General features: G+C 30.9%; 1 protein-coding gene across 1 annotated transcript; it reads left to right on the forward strand.

Moving 5' to 3' along the window:
* The first annotated feature begins 230 nt into the window (after positions 1–230).
* On the forward strand, positions 231–3,316 carry kek1 (kekkon 1). Its single transcript, XM_065501708.1, has one exon. The coding sequence runs from the start codon at positions 334–336 to the stop codon at positions 3,022–3,024; it is 2,691 nt and encodes an 896-aa protein (XP_065357780.1). The 5' UTR covers positions 231–333; the 3' UTR covers positions 3,025–3,316.
* The last annotated feature ends 16,756 nt before the right edge of the window (positions 3,317–20,072 follow it).

Genomic DNA, 20,072 nt, shown 5'->3' on the forward strand with positions numbered 1-20,072 from the left:
AAAATAAAGTAAAACAAGAAATAAAAAATTTAATTAAAATCTAAAGAAATCTGCTCAAATTAAAAGAAAAAAAGAAAAGAAAGAAAATAAAAATAATTAATTAATAAATAAATATGTAAATTGAAATGTAAAAATTGTAAAGCAAAACAAATTCACAAAACAAAGTTTTTAAAAAAATGTATAACAAAATCTTTAGTGCATTAAATCTCGATTTGCATACAACAACAACTGGCATAAATTAACAAAAATAAAAAGTAGAATAAAAAGAAAAGTTTTTATTGCCATTAAGAGATTATAGTATTAAAACAAACAAACAAAATAATAAAACGAAAAATGACAAAAGTTCTCGAAATGACATTTTTAATTCATCTGCTAGTTTTGCATTTAACACCGACTGTGTTCTCTTCGTCACATTACGGTCGTGCTCAGAAAGTGAAACACTATGCTGGTGGCACTTCATACCATCATCCCACAGATGTTGTAGCAACTTCTCATCCCACCGATGCCATTCTACACGCTGCCAGTGCTCGTCAGCGCAAAGTAGAACATCTGGATAATGTTAGCAGCAATCTGTATGCCATGATTGATAATCCCGCCATGTCTGAGGAATACTTGGATCCATTCAATGAACAGCAGCAGCCGCAACAGTCAGCCGACAACACATTGATTGTCAATCATCAACAGATGAGTACGTGTCAGACGGTGTGTGCCTGCAAGTGGAAGGGCGGCAAACAAACTGTGGAATGTATTGATCGTTTGCTTTCCAGGATACCCGAAAATATAGATCCCTCTACGCAGGTTTTGGATATGTCGGGCAACAGACTGCAGACCCTGCTCAACGAACAGTTTGTACGCGCCAATCTTTTGAATTTGCAAAAGCTTTATTTGCGCAACTGTCGCATAGAACACATAGAGCCGCAAACATTTAAAGGTCTCACGAATCTGGTGGAATTAGACTTGTCTCAAAATCTTTTGGCATCAGTACCCTCAATGGCTCTGAGCTACATATCATCTTTGCGGGACTTGACTATAGCTTCGAATCGCATACAAAAGGTGGAACCTAATGCCTTTGTCGATACACCGGCCTTGCACAAACTGGATCTGTCTCACTGCGACATACAACAGATAGCTCCTCAGGCATTTGAGGGTTTGGAGGGTCTCACACTGTTGCGTTTGAATGGCAACAAGTTGAGTGAGCTGGTGCCCAAGACCATAGAAACCTTGAGCCGTTTGCATGGCATTGAGTTGCACGACAATCCTTGGATGTGTGATTGCAGACTGCGTGAGGCCAAATTGTGGCTAATGCAAAAGAATATACCCTATCCGGTGGCTCCAGTATGTGCGGGTGGTCCCGAACGTGTTTTGGATCAAACTTTTGCCGAACTAAGCATCGATGATTTTGCCTGTAAGCCCGAGCTGTTACCCTCCAATCATTATGTTGAGGCGACTATGGGTGAAAATGCCTCAATATTGTGTCGAGCGAAAGCCATACCAGCACCCACTGTCAATTGGTATTGGAACGGACGCCTGCTAACCAACAACACTGCCTTTAGTTCCCACCAACGACTGCACATTTTCGAACACGGTGGCTTTGAGAAAACCTCACGCTTAGTGCTGACCAATGCCCAGGAAATCGATTCCAGTGAGTTCTTTTGTGTTTCGGAAAATCGAGCCGGCTCTTCAGAAGCCAACTTTACTTTGCATGTTAAGATGAGGGCTGCTGGCATGGCCTCTTTGGGCAGTGGTCAGATTGTGGGCTTAAGCGCTGCTTTGGTGGTGCTTATATTGTTTGTTTTACTGTTTGTCATGTTCTTGCTGATGAGGCTAAAGCGGGAACCTTACAATAACACTAAAACTCCCAATCACATGGAAGTGATTACCAGCATTAACCAACAAAATATGATTATCAACAAGACCCAAGCTAATGGCACTGCCAATTCAAACAACTCCACTATGGGTGATGTGAAAACAACCGATGAAACCATAAACATAGATAACTTGGGAGCGGAAAATGCCAATCCTTTGCAGAAACCACCACGACTAACTGATATGGCTTATGCCACAAGTAGTTACGATAAGTCGGGCAGTGTTTTGGTGACTGCCCCCTGCTTCATTTCACCCACTGCTTCGGCTGGCAACAATCCTGATTTGATAAACGACACCAAACGCTATGAGGGAGAGGAATTCTCGGATCTAAAGATTCCACCCATACTAACGAAAGCCTTGGCCACAGATCTGGCTAGTTTGACCACCAACGGCGAGTATAAACGGGCGGGTGGCTGTGATTCTCTGTACCCCTCGGGTTTATGGGAAGATATAACCTCAGTGACCTGTACTTCGTCTGCGGATGATTTGTTCCTACGTCGTTATTCCGATAAAACACCCATAATGGATGCCACTCAGCTGTATGACATGCATGACGGCAGCACCAGTAACGACAATTTCAGCAAAACTTTTCCACGCACCAGCTTCAATCACAATCTGCAGTCCAATGATGGCAGCTGCAATATAAACACCGAATCTACCGCCTCCACCACCACCACCAATCTTTCCAATTCCGGCTCTGGCATTGTAATGGGTGGCTATCCCAACGATTATGGGCTGCCGGTGGTGCCCGGAGCCGAACTACAACTCAATCATCATATGCAAATGAATTCGTTGCAGAAACAACTATTGGGCGGCACTTTGGGCAGATGCAGTGTTAGCAATCCTCTGAGTAGAGCCACCCTAATGTCCAGTAATAATTCCAGCAGCAGCAACAGTAACAGTCCACCATTTACAAGTCGAACGCTGCCACGACAAAAGCCCACAACCAGCTATGATGCCAACAGTTCTAGGAGCTCACCGGTACACAATAATGTCTTAATAAATCCAGCCTCGGTGAATGCCAAAACGATACGAGTGTGGCAAAAGGGGGGAGTACCCGTTCTGCCACCCGTCACCGCCATCAAAAGAGCCTTAATCAGCACGAGTCGCAATTCGCCCGATGAAGGCTATCAAGAGGGCTGTGGCACCGATGTGTAAACACTATTAAACAAATTAAAAACTTTATCTCAACTTTCCTACTGTACAAGTTAAGCAAGCAAAAAAAAAACAAACAAAAAAAACGACAAAAATTTAAAGTAATGAAAAACTAAAAGTAAAGAAAAACAATTCAAAATACGCTTTGTAAATGAAGGTAGATGATGTTTTCGCAGCATCTCATTTGCGCCTGACTGAATTTAGTTGCATCTACTTCATCATCGATTACGATACTTGTATAAGCAATAATAATCTCTAAACTTAAGTATCATCATCATTAACATCACCATCATCATCATCAACTCCATTTCAACCAACTCATTAATGGATTGTGGACTGACTAAAGAAATAAATTAAAATAAACAAAAAAATTAAAAGTAAAGTTACGCTCTAAATGCGTGTTTACAGGATTGTGATAGTGTATGCGTAAATAGATAATAATTTTGTATAAAAATAATAAAATAATAAAAAAATTCCAAAAATAAAAAACCAGAATTAATTACCCCAAATTAAAACCACATTAGGATAAACACAACAAAACAAGTATGAAGCTGAAATCTTCACAACCAACAACATTTGCCCCCGCCCCTCCCCATTTCTTCCCAAATTATAGAAGAAATTATGCAAAAACCAAAATAATTATGCTGTAAAAAGGTTAATTAATTCTATCTGCATACAATACATATTTAAAACTCTTATGATATACATATGTATAGAATGTATGTATGTATCTGTAAAATGTAAATTTCTCTTTATTTTTCTATTTATTTATTAATTTAAATATATTTGTAGCTAATAACTGCACATTATTATCAAAATTATTATTAGTACTAACTATAAATATGAAATATTTAATTAATATAAGTTAATTGTAAATTATCTTCCAGTGCTAAAGAAGACACAAAAACAAAGAAACACAAAAACTAAAAGTTGTTTAAAACATTTTACATAGGAAAACATATAAAAATACACACACATATCATCACATACATACACAAATAAACATATCAGATACACTATCCCAGCAGTACTTGGTAACTGTCCCGAACTAAAGATTTTATCTATCACTTGGAGTGACAACTAGCTACGTGACTAGTTATTTCAACACGAGCATTTCCCAAGCCCTTTTTGATTACGATGATACTGTCTGACGCATTGTATTCATATACCGGCTACATGGAGTCAGTTGCTTTGCTAGCTACAAAAGTGGTTACTGACCTCAAATAGTGAGTTAAAAAGTTATTTCATCCAATCCAATAACCGATTGCTTGTAAACAAACCATCGTCCGCCAATAGATTACTTTTGGTGGGAAAAATAATTACTTTTTAAAGTGCAGTACAAAATAAACGTTTAAAGTGACACTCTAGGTTACTTAAAGGCACTAAAGTGACAATTGACTTCACGCTAGGTTACATGGGATATCAGTGTACTTATGCAAAAAGTAAATAAACTGTATAAGAATTATAACAACACAATTTCTGTAAAACCCGTCTGTATGAATTACTCACAAAAAAGTGTACTACAAAAAAAAAACGTTTAAAGTCACTACACTCTAGGATACTTAGAGATACAAAATTGACAATTGACTTTACGCTAGATTACATGAAATGTATAAAATAACCAATTGACTTCTCTCTACACTACAAAGAGCACAAACGAGTCAAATGTCCCAAAATATATAAATATTTTGTCAGACATTGCTGACAATAAAATCAATTATGAATACTAGCTGAGTAGAGACAAAATGGATACGAGTATAGAAAAACTACCCGACATTTCATGGAACTAGTTGCAGTCCATGGAACTAATGATGCCACTAGTTACCCTCTAATGTACATATCGTGAATTTAACAAAAGTTATCAAATTGATACTCTCTGCACTACCATTGGCTAGTAAAATCACTAGAGCATGGTAATAGTAGTAACTAAATGAACCTGCATTGAATTAGATACAAAATGGCAGCTTATGGAACTAGATTCGCATTGACGAGTGCATCACTAATTACCCACAAATCTATTTGCTAGGAGTTTAATTTAAGTTTTTAACAAGGGGTATTAAATTACTACATTCGCTAGTAAAATAACTGGTGCATAGTAGTAGTAACTGAGTGCCCTGATAGACTAGATGATAGAGTGTTGAACTATCCATCCAAGGTTTGCCGGTTCTATTCCTGTTAGAGACCCTCGGTGTTTCTGCAGACAAGCAAAACGCTTCGCAGTTTGTTTTTATTTAATAAAGAAACTTATTGAATCTGCTTTAATTTGGGGTAGAAAAATAACTTCTGATAATGGACATAGTAAATTCCTTAACATAATGGATCAATACTATATTCAAAAAGGAATTATTTTTGAGGAATTTCATAAAGCATAGTTCGGACTGTTGTGACACTTGACGTAATAGTTCAATTCTAAAAATCTGACACAAATCGAATAATTTTAAGGGAAAATTGTATTTGTTTTCCAGTTTTTAGAAAAAAAATGGATGAAATATAAATTTCCGCATTAAGTTATAACGGAATTTTAATATACTCACAATTATCTTTCTAAAAAGACACAAAAGTCAAAAACCTATTGGACAATATTGAAGTCGTTAAAAGTTTCCCCCAACGCAACGTTATGTGTGTTAGGCAGAGCTTCGAATAAATTAATTCAATCTTAATTCACTAAAATTTTTAATCAGAATTAATAAATTCATTCCATAAAACAATTCCCAATAAACCAAATTCTTTAGCTTCATTCAAATCTTTTAATTTAAATAATTCATTAATTCATAATAATATTCATTCAAATATTAAATAATTACATTTTTGTTAATTAAAATCAAATCCAAATTGAATTAAAATATTGTTTTGTTATTCAATTTGTCTAAAGTCTATTTTATAATGGATTTGAATTAAAGCTGACTTGAATGATTATAAGAATTAATTATATAAGAAATGAAGAAGAAGTACTAAAGAATTAATTTCTATTGAATTCTTTAATGGAATGGTAAATAATAAATTAAGAATTAATTCATTCCAACCTTTATACAAATTTAAAATGAATTCAATACGTTTGGACTACTAAGGAATTAAGCCCATGAATTAATTCGTATTGGATTCTCTAATGGAGAAGAGAATCTAGAGATAAAATTTAATTTGATTTGGAAAATTGAATTGAGAAATAATTCTTTCGAATCTTTAGTAAAGGAATTGAATCGTTTTAAGACATGTTTTAATGCAAATTTTACTTACAGAAGATCTGATATGGATTTTTATTTATTTACGATAACGTTTACCCATTCTCAACTGCGTTTAAAAAAGTAAATTTTTTTACCATTTTCAAAAGTCCAATTTCAAAAGTTAAACAAATTTAAAATGAAATTCACTTGTGATTTTTTAATGGTTAAAAAATAAAATTTAATTTGATTTTGAGAAATAATTTTGTCGAATTGTTGATCTTAGGACACCTTTACAGGAATTAACACGTTCTGGAAAATGTTCTAATGCAACACTATTTTTACCTTATCAGTACTTACAAAAGCTTTGATATGAATTTTTATACCCTTCAGCTTCGTGAGAAGGGTATATATAAGTTTGTCATTCCGTTTGTAATTTCTACATTTTTCATTTCCGACCCTATAAAGTATATATATTCTGGATCCTTATAGATAGCGGAGTCGATTAAGCCATGTCCGTCTGTCTGTCTGTCCGTCTGTCTGTCTGTTGAAATCAATTTTCTGAAGGCCCCAGATATCTTCGGGATCCAAATCTTCAACAATTCTGTCAGACATACTTTCGAGAATTTTGCTATTTAAAATCAGCAAAATCCGTCCATAAATAACGGAGATATGAGCAAAAATCCGAGACAACCTCTGAAAATTTCATCAAAAAACACAATGTATTGCATGCTTTGACAAAAAAACAACAAATCGTATGTTTGAATGTGCATGCTTTGCGTATTTTGTTTTTTTTTGTGTTTTGTTTCTTTTGGCGTTGTTGTTGTTTTTTATACAACTAAACTTTTGTTTGGTTGTGTGTTGGTTTTTTTGACAAAAAATCAACAAATCGTATGTTTGAATGTGCATGCTTTGCGTATTTTGTTTCTTTTGGCGTTGTTGTTGTTTTTTATACAATTAAACGTATGTTTGGATGTGTGTTGGTTTCATTGCCTTGCGTATTTTGTTTTTGTTTTTTCTTTTGGTGTTTTGTTTCGTTTGGCGTTGTTGTTGTTTTTTGTGTTCTTGATAAATTTAGGATGCTGTACGCTGAAAGTGGGCAATTATAAAAAATAATAATGCATCCACAACAAAGGTGAAGGGTATATAAGATTCGGCATAGCCGAATATAGCACTCTTTACTTGTTATATATCAAATTCTAAAATTTTTAAAAATTTTCATTAGATTTTTATTAAGGATTTTAGAAAAAAATGTTTCAATTCAAATTTTCAAAATTCAAATTTTTTAATTATTTGAAATTTTTCCTTAAATTATAGCGAAATAAATGGGGGATTTTATTGAAACTTCATAAACTAAGGATTATAAATGAGTTTGGAAAAGAAAAAAAGGAAATTAACTCTTTTTTGTTGTTGTGACAAAATGACCCAAAAACTTCGTAGTGGGAACCGATTTGATTCAGTTGCACACATAGAATTTTTCTGTTCTAGCAAAAGAAAATCAGTTAATAAGGAAAAATTTCAGTTGAAACAACCAAAAGGGGTACCAACCTTCTAAAATTTTGTATGCAGAAAAAATTCGATCATCAAGGCAGAAAATTTGGCAACAAATTTGGTTGCCACTACTAATCTTATTTTCTTTTTTTTTTAAATCTCTCATAAAACGTATTCAAATGCTTTTTTCGAAAAATTTTAATTAGACTGTAAAAAGAAGAAAAATAATGTTCCTTAAAGAAATGTTCTCATTTGCTTTTTCCAAACATTTTAATTAGACAGTGTTGAGCTAATTTTGGACAAAAAATGAAATACTTAAAGTTCAAATCAATCATAAAATTATAAAGGCAATTGATCTCCTTAATCACATTCTTAAATTCCTAAAATTGTTGCAACAAAATGTTGTAATGGGATTTTTTTAAAGTGATAGACAGATGGGAATTGTTAAACGTCTCCTAGTTATATAAAAATTTATATAAGAGCTTCTCCAAGTATTTGGAGGATAAAAATTGCCCTTTGTTAAATAATTTCTTATCACAAGTAAATTTCTTCTTGCAGAAAATACTTTTTAACTGATTTTTATACTCAAATTTTCAGGCTCATATCCAGCTCAACCATTTAAGGAAGGAAATAAATCAACGTTTAATTTTCCTCTTTCTTCTTTTCCTTTTTTGATATTAAAAACTTCCGATTTTGGGGAGGGGGAAAAATTTAGTTTTTTATCTCCCATGGATCCGTGCCTGTCCTAATTCAATACTAACTTACCAACATTCAAACATAATTTTAAAAAAAAGACACTACCAACTGGTATGTTACATAAGTAGCCCCATTGCTTAACCCTCTAACCGGCCAATTTTATTTTGAGGTAAAAAAATATGCCAGATTATTGTTTGAATAAAAAAAAAATATGTTGGAATAAAAAAAAAACAAAAGTCAAGTGCACGTTTTTATTTATCACAATAAGTAAATTGTTTGTCTCTTTACACATATTTACCGTTATAACGGGAGAAATAAGTAAATAAAGCAGCATTACATACATTTAACATACCCCGCCTAAAGGCAGCCTTGCCGGTTAGAGGGTTAAGTCATATTGACAAATCACAGTAAAAATTTTAAAAATGTTTGTAATCATTTAAGAAATATTCCTTTTCGATGCAAAAATGTTACGGCATAACAATGATTTCAACAGAACAAAATATAAATAAACCTGCTTTCAACTACTAAAATCATGTCCTCTGTAAGGGAGCTTTTGATTTCTCGATTACAAATGATCGTGTATTCCCTTACCCAACTACTTCTAAGAAGTGATTTTTTCAAAGTGCACGAAAAAATGTTTTTCTTCACAATTTTATACTGGGACTTTACTTTAAATACTGCCGGGTACATAAACACACAATTTCCAAATTACACTGACACTCGTTTGTATGGGTTTTTGTGTAACAAAATTCATCTGTTTGTAATTTCATCTATAAAGCATTAGTACATTTATACATAGATACATACATTCATTCATTTGTTCATCCATTCATAAAAATACTTACACACATTTGTACATAAAGCCGAACAAATCAAAAGTAACAATACATAAATTCATATACTACATATGAATCCCAACCAAACATCAACAACATTCGTTATCCATGCATGACATTGTACTTCGTACAAATTTGTTTTAGTACTAAAGAAATACTGTTGTTTTCATTTTTTTTTTTTGGTTTTTGCGAAAAGAAAACCTCGCTCGCACAATAAAGTTTAATGTTTTAAATCAAACGTTTGAAGTTTATCAAACCGTAAACACATTGTAACTGACTTAATTTGTAGCCCCCAGGTATGGATGGCATGTGAAAGTTTTCCTACTACATATTTACAGCCTGAAAGTTTTTCGGTTTTCTACTTTTTTCTTTTTATTTCAATCTGACATGTCTTTTGCATTTATGGACAATTTCCAAAAAAAACTAACTAAACACAAGTAAGACTATTTCAAGAGTACAACTTTTTATTAAGTTTTATGTTTTTTTTCTTCCTCGTATGTTCAAAAATTGAAAAAGTACCAAATTTTATTTACGTACTCGTTTTAAGCCTTAAACCAAGTTTGACGCAGAGACGAACTTTGTTGGTAGCCACAACAAATTTTATTTATTAAACAGATACATGTAGGAATTTTTAAGTGGAAATTGATTGTAGGAAAGAAAGTTTTTAAATACGAGAGAGTTAGGCAGACGGAGATAAAATCAAGTTCACTATATTGTGTAATTAATCCTTTTTTAATATTGAATATTTCGTAAAGCATTTTGATGACACTCAGATACGTTTGTTTAGTTACAATTATTTTCATACAAAACAGCTTATGTGCATATGGATGTAAGTTGTTATGTTCTGTTTGTAAACAATTCAGTTAAATACGTTCCACACATTGTTAAACTACACAGATTCGTAGTAGCAACCGAATTTGTAGCCAATCGAATGATTCGGTTGCACACATAGAAATTTTCGGTTTTATAAACAAGAATTTCCTTTGAAGTAACCAAATTTTCTTTACTCCTTCTAAAAGTTAGTAGCCACAACTCTAAAATTTGGTCACAATATTAGTCTAACACCCACCTTAAAGTATACCGATCGACTTAGAATCACTTTCTGAGTCGATTAAACGATGTCCGTCCGTCTGGTCGGCTGGCTGGCTGTCCATGTAAACCTTGTGCGCAGAGTACAGTAGTGCGATTCACTAACTTTTAACGAACCGACAATCGTAATGTTTATCGACATAAATAATCGCTTGCAGTAACGATAGTGTGATTCAGTAATTTATTTTTAACGATTGTTGAAGATATAACATCTCTGTCTACAAAATATCAAAATAAGCGAAAAGTAGAAAACCATTATTTGACACATAATGAAATAATTAACCAGTGGTGTAGTGAGTACAACGTTGACTAGCAATCGGAAGGTTGTTGGTTCGACACTTGGCTGCGACTTGCATTTTTTTATTTATTTTTTTAGTAAATACATAATTTTATAAATAATTCTACTAACAAAACAACTTATTTCCTGCCAAAATGTAAAGGATTACTTTTGGGACATCGCGAACAAAAATAAGTACTGCTTCCAGGTGAATAATTAGTAGTATAATCTTCAAATTCCCCTATTTTTCAGCTTATTTTTTTATATTTTATTGTAAATATTAATAAGTTAAGTAAACAAAATTGTGTTTCCATTATTTGTACGATAGTTCCAGCTACAAAAGATGAAGATGACGAAGAAAAAATTGCAAATACACTTTATCGATTAAATAAACACAACTTAAATTAATGTCGCTAACATAACGAAAAAAAAACTGCTTTAAGTAACAGCTGACTTCAATCGACAGCGAATGTCGTTAAAAATGTTACTGAATAGCAAATTCGAAAAATGTTCGTTATATTTATTTTAACGATACGATTATCGTTATAAAAGTTAGTGAATCGCACTACAGGTCGCAATTTTGAAGATATTTCGATAAAATTTGGTACATATTATTTTTTTCGGCCCAAGGACCAAGCCTATTGAAACTGGCTGAAATTGGTCCATTATTTCATCTAGCCCCCATACAAATGTCCTCTCGAAATTGGACTTTATCGGTCAAAAATGTTTAATTTATAAATGTATCTCCACAAATTGCGCTCCAAATAAGTTTTATATATACAAAATTCATGTCACCAAATTTTGTTACGATCGGTCCATAATTAGTCATAGCTCCCATATAGACCCGCTTCCGATAATCACTTTAACGTGCATAAATCGCTTAAAAATGTTGGTATACTCACAAAATTCAACATAGTAAACTTTCATATAGACACAAATCACAAGGCCCACTTCCGAAAATCACTCAAAAATATAAATTATTGAAATTTTAACAGAAAAATGTTTTTGCTCTTTTACTTAGTGTAGGGTATTATATGGTCGGGCTTGACCGACCATACTTTCTTACTTGTTTTTTAATAAATATGTTTTTTACCTTCTTATTAGAGCTTTTGTATGTATAAAAGCTCTAATAAGAATTTTTATCTGTCTTTGATAACGTTTACCAATTTTGATCTGCCTCTAGGAAATGTAAATTTTCGTCATATAATTTTCAAAACTACAATTTCAAATATTTCAAATCGAGGCTCAGCTAAGCCGCAAAAGAACTTACATTGTTTATCCTATTGTGTTGATTACCACACATACAATAGTTTATGAATTTTATATTAGCAACATGTTGTCAAATCATGATTTACCATCAATAACATATTAATCAGTATAAGTATTTGTTTATATGTTTGGCATCAAATTAGTTTATCTTGAACACATTTTGGTTATGAGAGCAGTCTTACATAATACACCATTTGGACAGAAAAAGCTTATTTGCTGATCAAAATGCAGTACCTAGTGCAAAATACATAGAAATTACATATGTGTGGAAAACCACACAAGAGGGTAAGCAACGTAATTTTAGCAATATCTGGATATCAAAAAATGTGTTTGAATATATATTAAGACGTTTTCTATGCTAAATTGTGCATTTTCATTTAAAAATGTAAAAAAATGTGTGTGGTTTTCCTTACAAGGGTGATATGAGGATTAAAGATCTTATTTTATAATTTAGCAAGAAAATGTAAAAAAAAAATTTTGTGTGGTTTTCCACACAAGGGTGATATGAGGATTAAAGACTTTTGAGTGTACGAATCTGATCTAATATGTCAAATTCACCTTTATATGGACTTTTGTTTCTAATTTTATAATTTCTGAGGGACTTTGTTGACATTAGTGTTGTTTACAGGTAAATAATCAATTATGTTCGGCTACTGGTGGATATGAGTTGTTGTTGTAGCAGCAGGGTTAACTGGTGTAATGTATACTAGTTTAGTATATTTCACAACCACTTCCAGAACTGTTAGAATATTCATTATTTTTCCAACTGCATTTTACTCAACCGGCAACTTTTTGCTTAGAATAATGTCTTTGAAATGACTATATTTAACTTTTAAGATTCTTAAATGATCTAATATGTATTATTGTCCCATCTGAGACCAAAAAGTATTAATTTATTTTATAGAATTTTCAAATAAATTCGAATTGTTAAACAAATTTGAATAATTTAATGTTTGTTGAAAAAGCTTCTTTATCCACAAAAAAAAACTGTCTCTGGAGCAGAATACATAAAAATTACATATGTGTGGAAAACCACACTCTTACATAATACACCTTTTTGGCAGAAGAAGCTCATTTACCGACAAAAATGCTATTTCTAGTGCAAAATACATAGAAATAACACATGTGTGGAAAACCACACAAGAGATAAGCAACGTCATTTTTCCAATATATCGTTATCAAAGAATATTTTTGAATAAATTAAAGTGCTAAAGTGATGTGTTAGGCAAATTAATGAAATGTCGCTTATAACTTTTTTTAAAAATGTAAACCAAATACTTTTTGTGTGTTTTTCCACACAAGGATGATATGAGGATTAAAGGCTTTTCATTGTACGAATTTGATCTAATATGTTAAATTTACCTTTATATGCGAATTTTGTTTCATATTTTATGTGTCAGCCAAATAACCAATCATGTGTGGAAAACCACACTCTTACTTAATACACCTTTTTGGAAGAAGAAGCTCATTTACCAACAAAAATGCTATTTCTAGTGCAAAATACATAGAAATAACACATGTGTGGAAAACCACACAAGAGATAAGCAACGTCATTTTTCCAATATCTCGTTATCAAAGAATATTTTTGAATAAATTAAAGTGCTAAAGTGATGTGTTAGGCAAATTCATGAAATGTCGCTTATAACTTTTTTAAAAATGTAAACAAAATACATTTTGTGTGGTTTTCCACACAAGGATGATATGAGGATTAAAGGCTGTTGATTGTACGAATTTGATTTAATATGTTAAATTCGCCTTTATGTGCGACTTTTGCTTCTTATTTTATGTGTCAGGCAAATAACCAATCATGTGTGGAAAACCACACTCTTACTTAATACACCTTTTTGGAAGAAGAAGCTCATTCACCGACAAAATGCTATTTCTAGTGCAAAATACATAAAATTTGCATATGTGTGGAAAACCACACAAGAGGGTAAATAACGTAATAAGGCATTTTCTGTGCTAAATTGAAAAGTCATAAAAGGAAATTCATGAAATCGTTTGAACATCGCTTATGAATTTTTATAAAAATGTAAGAAAAATATTAATTTTGTGTCGTTTTCCACACAACGTTGATATAAGGATTAAAGATTTTCATGTCAAAATTAAAAATATTTTCATTTTGAGGATTACGGGAAAATTCATTTTTTTGGCAATAATCGATCAATTAGTTCTACTGTGGCTTAATTTTAATAAAGCAATTTTGGAATATTATTTTTCCGATCAGAAAATTACTGAATATTTGACAGGCTCAAAAGTCAAATTTTAAAATATTTATGATTTTGCTCCTGCTTGACTTAAATTCTCAATCACATTAGTAATCTACCTTTCTACTTTTTCACATATCAAATTAAAGGAATATAATATATTTAGTACCACCCAAAAAAATGTATACATTTTGTTGCTATTTATTAATTTTTATTATTTTAGATTTGCCATTATATTGATGCTTTTCATTTACGAAACAAAAAAGGATTTAAGCAAAAACTTTTACGCTGCTGGTATTTAAGTTAACCAAAAGTTTTTGTAAATGAATTTTGTATACGTTCATACAAAATATATTTTGCTTTAAAAAACCTTTATTAACTTTAATAATCCTTTATGTCTCAAGTACAATATCTATTAATAAAGTTTTAATTAGATTATGAAAATATTGGGAAAAAAAACAAAACGCGAGTTTAGAGAATAATGTTGAGTTGAGCTAATGAGAATTTTTGTTAAATTTATAGTTATGGAAGCTTAAAAATCTTTAAAAAAAATTAAAAATTAACATGAGCAAGGACAATTAATTAACATTTTAGTGTCCTTAAGAATTTTGGAAAATTTTTTCAATTTATATTTTTGTCTTCTGTTTGTAGATACTTAAAATTGCAAAAATCTTCACTTATTACATGAAATAATAAATAAAACAATAATGAAATAATCAGCCCTATTGGAGAAAATGAGCATCGCGATACCTTCAAACCAAGCCTTACTTTTTTCTTCCAATTACTGAAATGTCATGAAAACGCTACTCCTCGCATTATTTATAAAACTTTATTATTAAAACTTTTTATTTTTAAATAATGATTAAATAAAAAACGAAAGAAAAAAATAAACGTTTATACAATTAGCCAATGCGCCAGCAGTTTTGGTCAGTTGGGGTTAATACACAGTGAAAATACATTATTTAGGGTTAATTAATGAAATTATTGTATTAAAATAAAATAACTATTCAATACACATGCATGCATTCATTCAAACATACATACATTCATTTCTTTACACCCTCATAACCAGTGAGGGAGCAGGACTTTCGATGAATATGTATGTGGTGGCCAAATGAACAAACGAGCGAATCAATGCATAAATTTTTGTTTTGCAATTAAAACAACTGACAAATATTGTAGTAAATCGTATTTTATTTAACATATTTAATTAAAACAAATTTATGCAAATTAATATTTTTAAAATCATTATTGTTGTTATTTCAAAATGTTAAAATGAGTGTGTGTCTGACACACACACCTACAGCTATGCCCACATAAGTATACTATAGTAATTTGTAGTAAATCACTTCATGCAGGAACCATTTTACAACCATTGATTATGATGATACAGACATTCAAATAAAATAAAATTGTATGTATTTACGAGTGAAGTTTTGTGTTATTTAGAGCTTTATTTAAATTAATAAATATTAATGTACTTTATATTATTTATTCTAAATGAGAATTGCGTTGTTTAATGTTTGCAATTAATATCAATACAAATAAATTTGTATTAATTAGAATAAATGATAGGAATCAAATACATACATTCATACTTAATATTTATGTGTGTATTTACATACATCATGATTTGTTTCATTAACAATGGGCACAAATTTATTTTGATTTGAAATCATTTTTATTATTTAACATAATCGTTTGGGGATAGCAAATTACTCTTCCTTATTTGCACTTGGAAAAGATTTAAATTTGTTTTTATGGAGGGCCTATATTTACAATATGAATATGATAATTGTTTAAAATCTCTAGCTCTTAGAACTGAGAACCAAATACAGACCCGCGGCATGAACTTGAATCCAGTTTTAAAGATTTCAAAATAAACATACATTTCATTCCTATCGCTTTATGAAAAAACTCAGCAATAAATTCTCATTTAAATTTCTAAACTAAAACATTCTCATTTTAAGCATTTCTCCTTTTGGTGGACTTTGAAATAAGTTATTGTTGTTGGGTGTCAGATTTGAATGTGAAATAGAAATTTGTATAAGGTGCCGAATGATGAGGAAACACAATTTTGTCTTAAATTTCCCTGACTTTTTTCAAAATTCTAAAAAGTAAGAGAGCTATATTCGGATGTGCCGAAACTTTTATACCCTTCACCAAATTATACTTCAAAATACAAATTTTAAATATCTTTACCCCCTGTCTATACTTGATAAATTTTTATCATGATAAACGTCAAAATGGTTGTCAAGATAAAAAATTATCAGGTATAGTCTCCACTTATTAGTATTATTGCTTCGTTATGACAAAATTGTTAGTGCTTTTGCTAGGACAACTTTGTCTTGACAACAAATGTCATTTATTGTTATGATAAATATTTGTCAAGTATAGACAGGGGGTTAGGTAAACAAAATGTAAAAAAGAATTAATTTTCAAATTTTTTTTTAAATTTTTTTTCAAAATGTTTTTGTAATTTTTGAAAAAAAAAATTTAAATTTATTAGTGAAAAAATTGTAAAACCAAAAAAATTTTGTAGTGAAAAAAAAATGTGGTAAAAAACATTTTTCTCAATTTTGACCCATTGTAGGTCCGACTTATTTTAGCCTTATATACGTCGTTGCAAAGGTCTTTGAAATATTTATTATTTGATATCCATATTGTCTATATTAATGACTTAGTAATATTAACCGAGCCGTGAGAATTCCCGATATATTGAAGTTTGAATCATGTATGTAAGTATGTAATACGGAAAGTTGATTTCAACATACAGACGGAAAGACCGTCAGACGGACATGGCTATATCGACTTCGCTATCTATAACGATCCTGAATATATATACTTTGTGGGGTCGCAAATAAAAAAATGTTGCCATTACAAACGGAATGACAAACTTATATATACCCTTGCCACTTATGCTGATTTTCTGATATGAATATTCACCACTTTTGTTAACAAATTCTAAATTTCTCTTTGGCTCTCCTTTTTGTGGTTAATTAATGAGCCATCTCAGATAGTTAATATTTTAATACAGAAGACACCGCTCATCCTTAATTCAAAAAAATTTACTATAAAAATGTTGCTTCAACATTTTTGTTTATTATGAACATTTTGTTAAAAAATTATTTTCTATAAACATGCTTTTGAATTATTTTTTAATTGTAAATATGTTGCTGCTATATTTTTTTTTAATATGAACATTTTGTTCTAGCAATTTTTATTTGTAAACATGTTGCAGCAACATTTTTTACTATAAACATGTTGCAGCAACATTTTTTACTATAAACATGTTGCAGCAACATTTTTTACTACAAATATGTTGCAGCAACATTTTTTACTACAAATATGTTGCAGCAACATTTTTTACTATAAACATGTTGCAGCAACATTTTTTACTATAAACATGTTGCAGCAACATTTTTTACTATAAACATGTTGCAGCAACATTTTTTACTATAAACATGTTGCAGCAACATTTTTTACTATAAACATGTTGCAGCAACATTTTTTACTACAAATATGTTGCAGCAACATTTTTTAATATAAACATGTTGCAGCAACATTTTGTACTATATACATGTTGCTGCAACATTTTGTACTTAAACATGTTGCTGCAACATTTTGTACTTAAACATGTTGCTGCAACATTTTGTACTTAAACATGTTGCTGCAACATTTTGTACTTAAACATGTTGCTGCAACATTTTGTACTTAAACATGTTGCTGCAACATTTTGTACTTAAACATGTTGCTGCAACATTTTGTACTTAAACATGTTGCTGCAACATTTTGTACTTAAACATGTTGCTGCAACATTTTGTACTTAAACATGTTGCTGCAACATTTTGTACTTAAACATGTTGCTGCAACATTTTGTACTTAAACATGTTGCTGCAACATTTTGTACTTAAACATGTTGCTGCAACATTTTGTACTTAAACATGTTGCTGCAACATGTTTTACTATAAACATGTTGCTGCAACATTTTGTACTTAAACATGTTGCTGCAACATTTTTTACTATAATCATGTTGCTTCAACATTTTTTACTATAATCATGTTGCTTCAACATTTTTTACTATAAACATGTTGCTTCAACATTTTTTACTATAAACATGTTGCTGCAAAATTTTTTACTATAAACATGTTGCTGCAACATTTTTTACTATAAACATGTTGCTGCAACATTTTTTACTGTAAACATGTTGCTGCAACATTTTTTACTGTAAACATGTTGCTGCAACATTTTTTACTGTAAACATGTTGCTGCAACATTTTTTACTGTAAACATGTTGCAGCAACATTTTTTACTGTAAACATGTTGCTGCAACATTTTTTACTGTAAACATGTTGCTGCAACATTTTTTACTGTAAACATGTTGCTGCAACATTTTTTACTATAAACATGTTGCTGCAACATTTTTTACTATAAACATGTTGCTGCAACATTTTTTACTGTAAACATGTTGCTGCAACATTTTTTACTATAAACATGTTGCTGCAACATTTTTTACTATAAAAATGTTGCTGCAACATTTTTTACTGTAAACATGTTGCTGCAACATTTTTTACTATAAACATGTTGCTGCAACATTTTTTACTATAAACATATTGCTGCAATATATTTTACAATAAACATGTTGCTGCAACATATTTACTATAAACTATAAACATGTCATAATAAATTTAATGGCCAGATTTCAACAGAGAAAGAGAGTTCAAACATGTTAATATCTTTATTCCAACCAATTTATCCCTTCCTATGCTAATGTTAAGTTAACCTGAACTGTTAGAGCTACAATCGGTCCTGACCATCCAAGAACCAGTCACTCAACTTGTTGTGTATTACTTCTCTTCCCACTAAATAGCTTTACAGAATTGAACTACGGCTTGTGTGTCTAGGATTTTTTCAATTACCTGTAAATCTTAATAGATTTTAAGCTCGTATTTGTGGGATTAAATAAATTTATGAAATGCTAATGCCATGCTTGTTAATTGAATAATTTTAATAACATTTAACATTTCAATTTACTATTCGTCCACCCAAATTTTAATTCCAAAGCTTTAGTTTAAGGACTTTAATTAATCCATCATCATAAGAAGTTTAACTAAAATTATTTGCCGTTCAAGGTAAACAATAATTGTGCACTTTAAATCAGATTAATCATTGTAACATTTGAACATTATGCTCACATTCGAATATGTAAAACATATACAGTTTCTTCTTGATCTTGCTCATTGTTTAAACTTGAATAATTTCGAAAAAGCGTAATTACTTAAGTAATAGAAAATTCTTTATGTTACATTTTGCTGCAGCTATTCTCATACTTACATACATATACACAGTAAAAGAATTTTTTGAAAGAAATCTTTAAAAAAAACAAACGTATTTACGTTTTTCATTTCTTTTCTGTTTTTCTTTTTAATTTTAAAGGCATCAATCAACTTTACCTTGACATTAATTTGTATAAAAATGTTCTCATTTACAGTAAAAAAACAGATGAATATTGTGGAAATAAACATATAAACAGACATACAAACATATGTACGTTAGGGTGGTGTCGTTTGTAGGGAGGAAACATAAGTTGTCGCTGTTTGCAACTGAAATGAATATTTTGTTAGTTAGAGCAGACAAATGAATAATTGATAAAGGTTTTTATGATTTCTTTTCATATTTTTTGCAAAGGAATCCTATGAAATATTGAAATATTCAGGAAAATTCGAATATTTTTTGACAAACACCATCATTTTAGATATGACACTGGAAGCGTCTTTCAAATACCTTTCACAAGATACCAATATTTCAAATGATTCCTTTGAGAGAAATTTGAAAAAAGCATAAAAACCTTAAGAATGAATTTAACCGTCAAACCCGCAAACTTTGAAAAGCTAAAAAAAAAGTTGCCATCAGAAACTAATTTGCAAATTAAGTTTAGGAACCAGGTGCAAAAAGGTGAAGAGTGCCTCAGGGCATTGCTGCCGGTTTAGGCGTAAAAAACAATGAGATGTAAATTTTAATTATGCTA

This window comes from Calliphora vicina, chromosome 2 (assembly GCF_958450345.1).
Source record: "Calliphora vicina chromosome 2, idCalVici1.1, whole genome shotgun sequence".
In the NCBI taxonomy this organism is placed as follows: domain Eukaryota; kingdom Metazoa; phylum Arthropoda; class Insecta; order Diptera; family Calliphoridae; genus Calliphora; species Calliphora vicina.

Coding starts and splice junctions, on each gene's coding strand:
- kek1 (XM_065501708.1), top strand. CDS start 334: ATGACAAAAGTTCTCGAAATGACATTTTTAATTCATCTGCTAGTTTTG.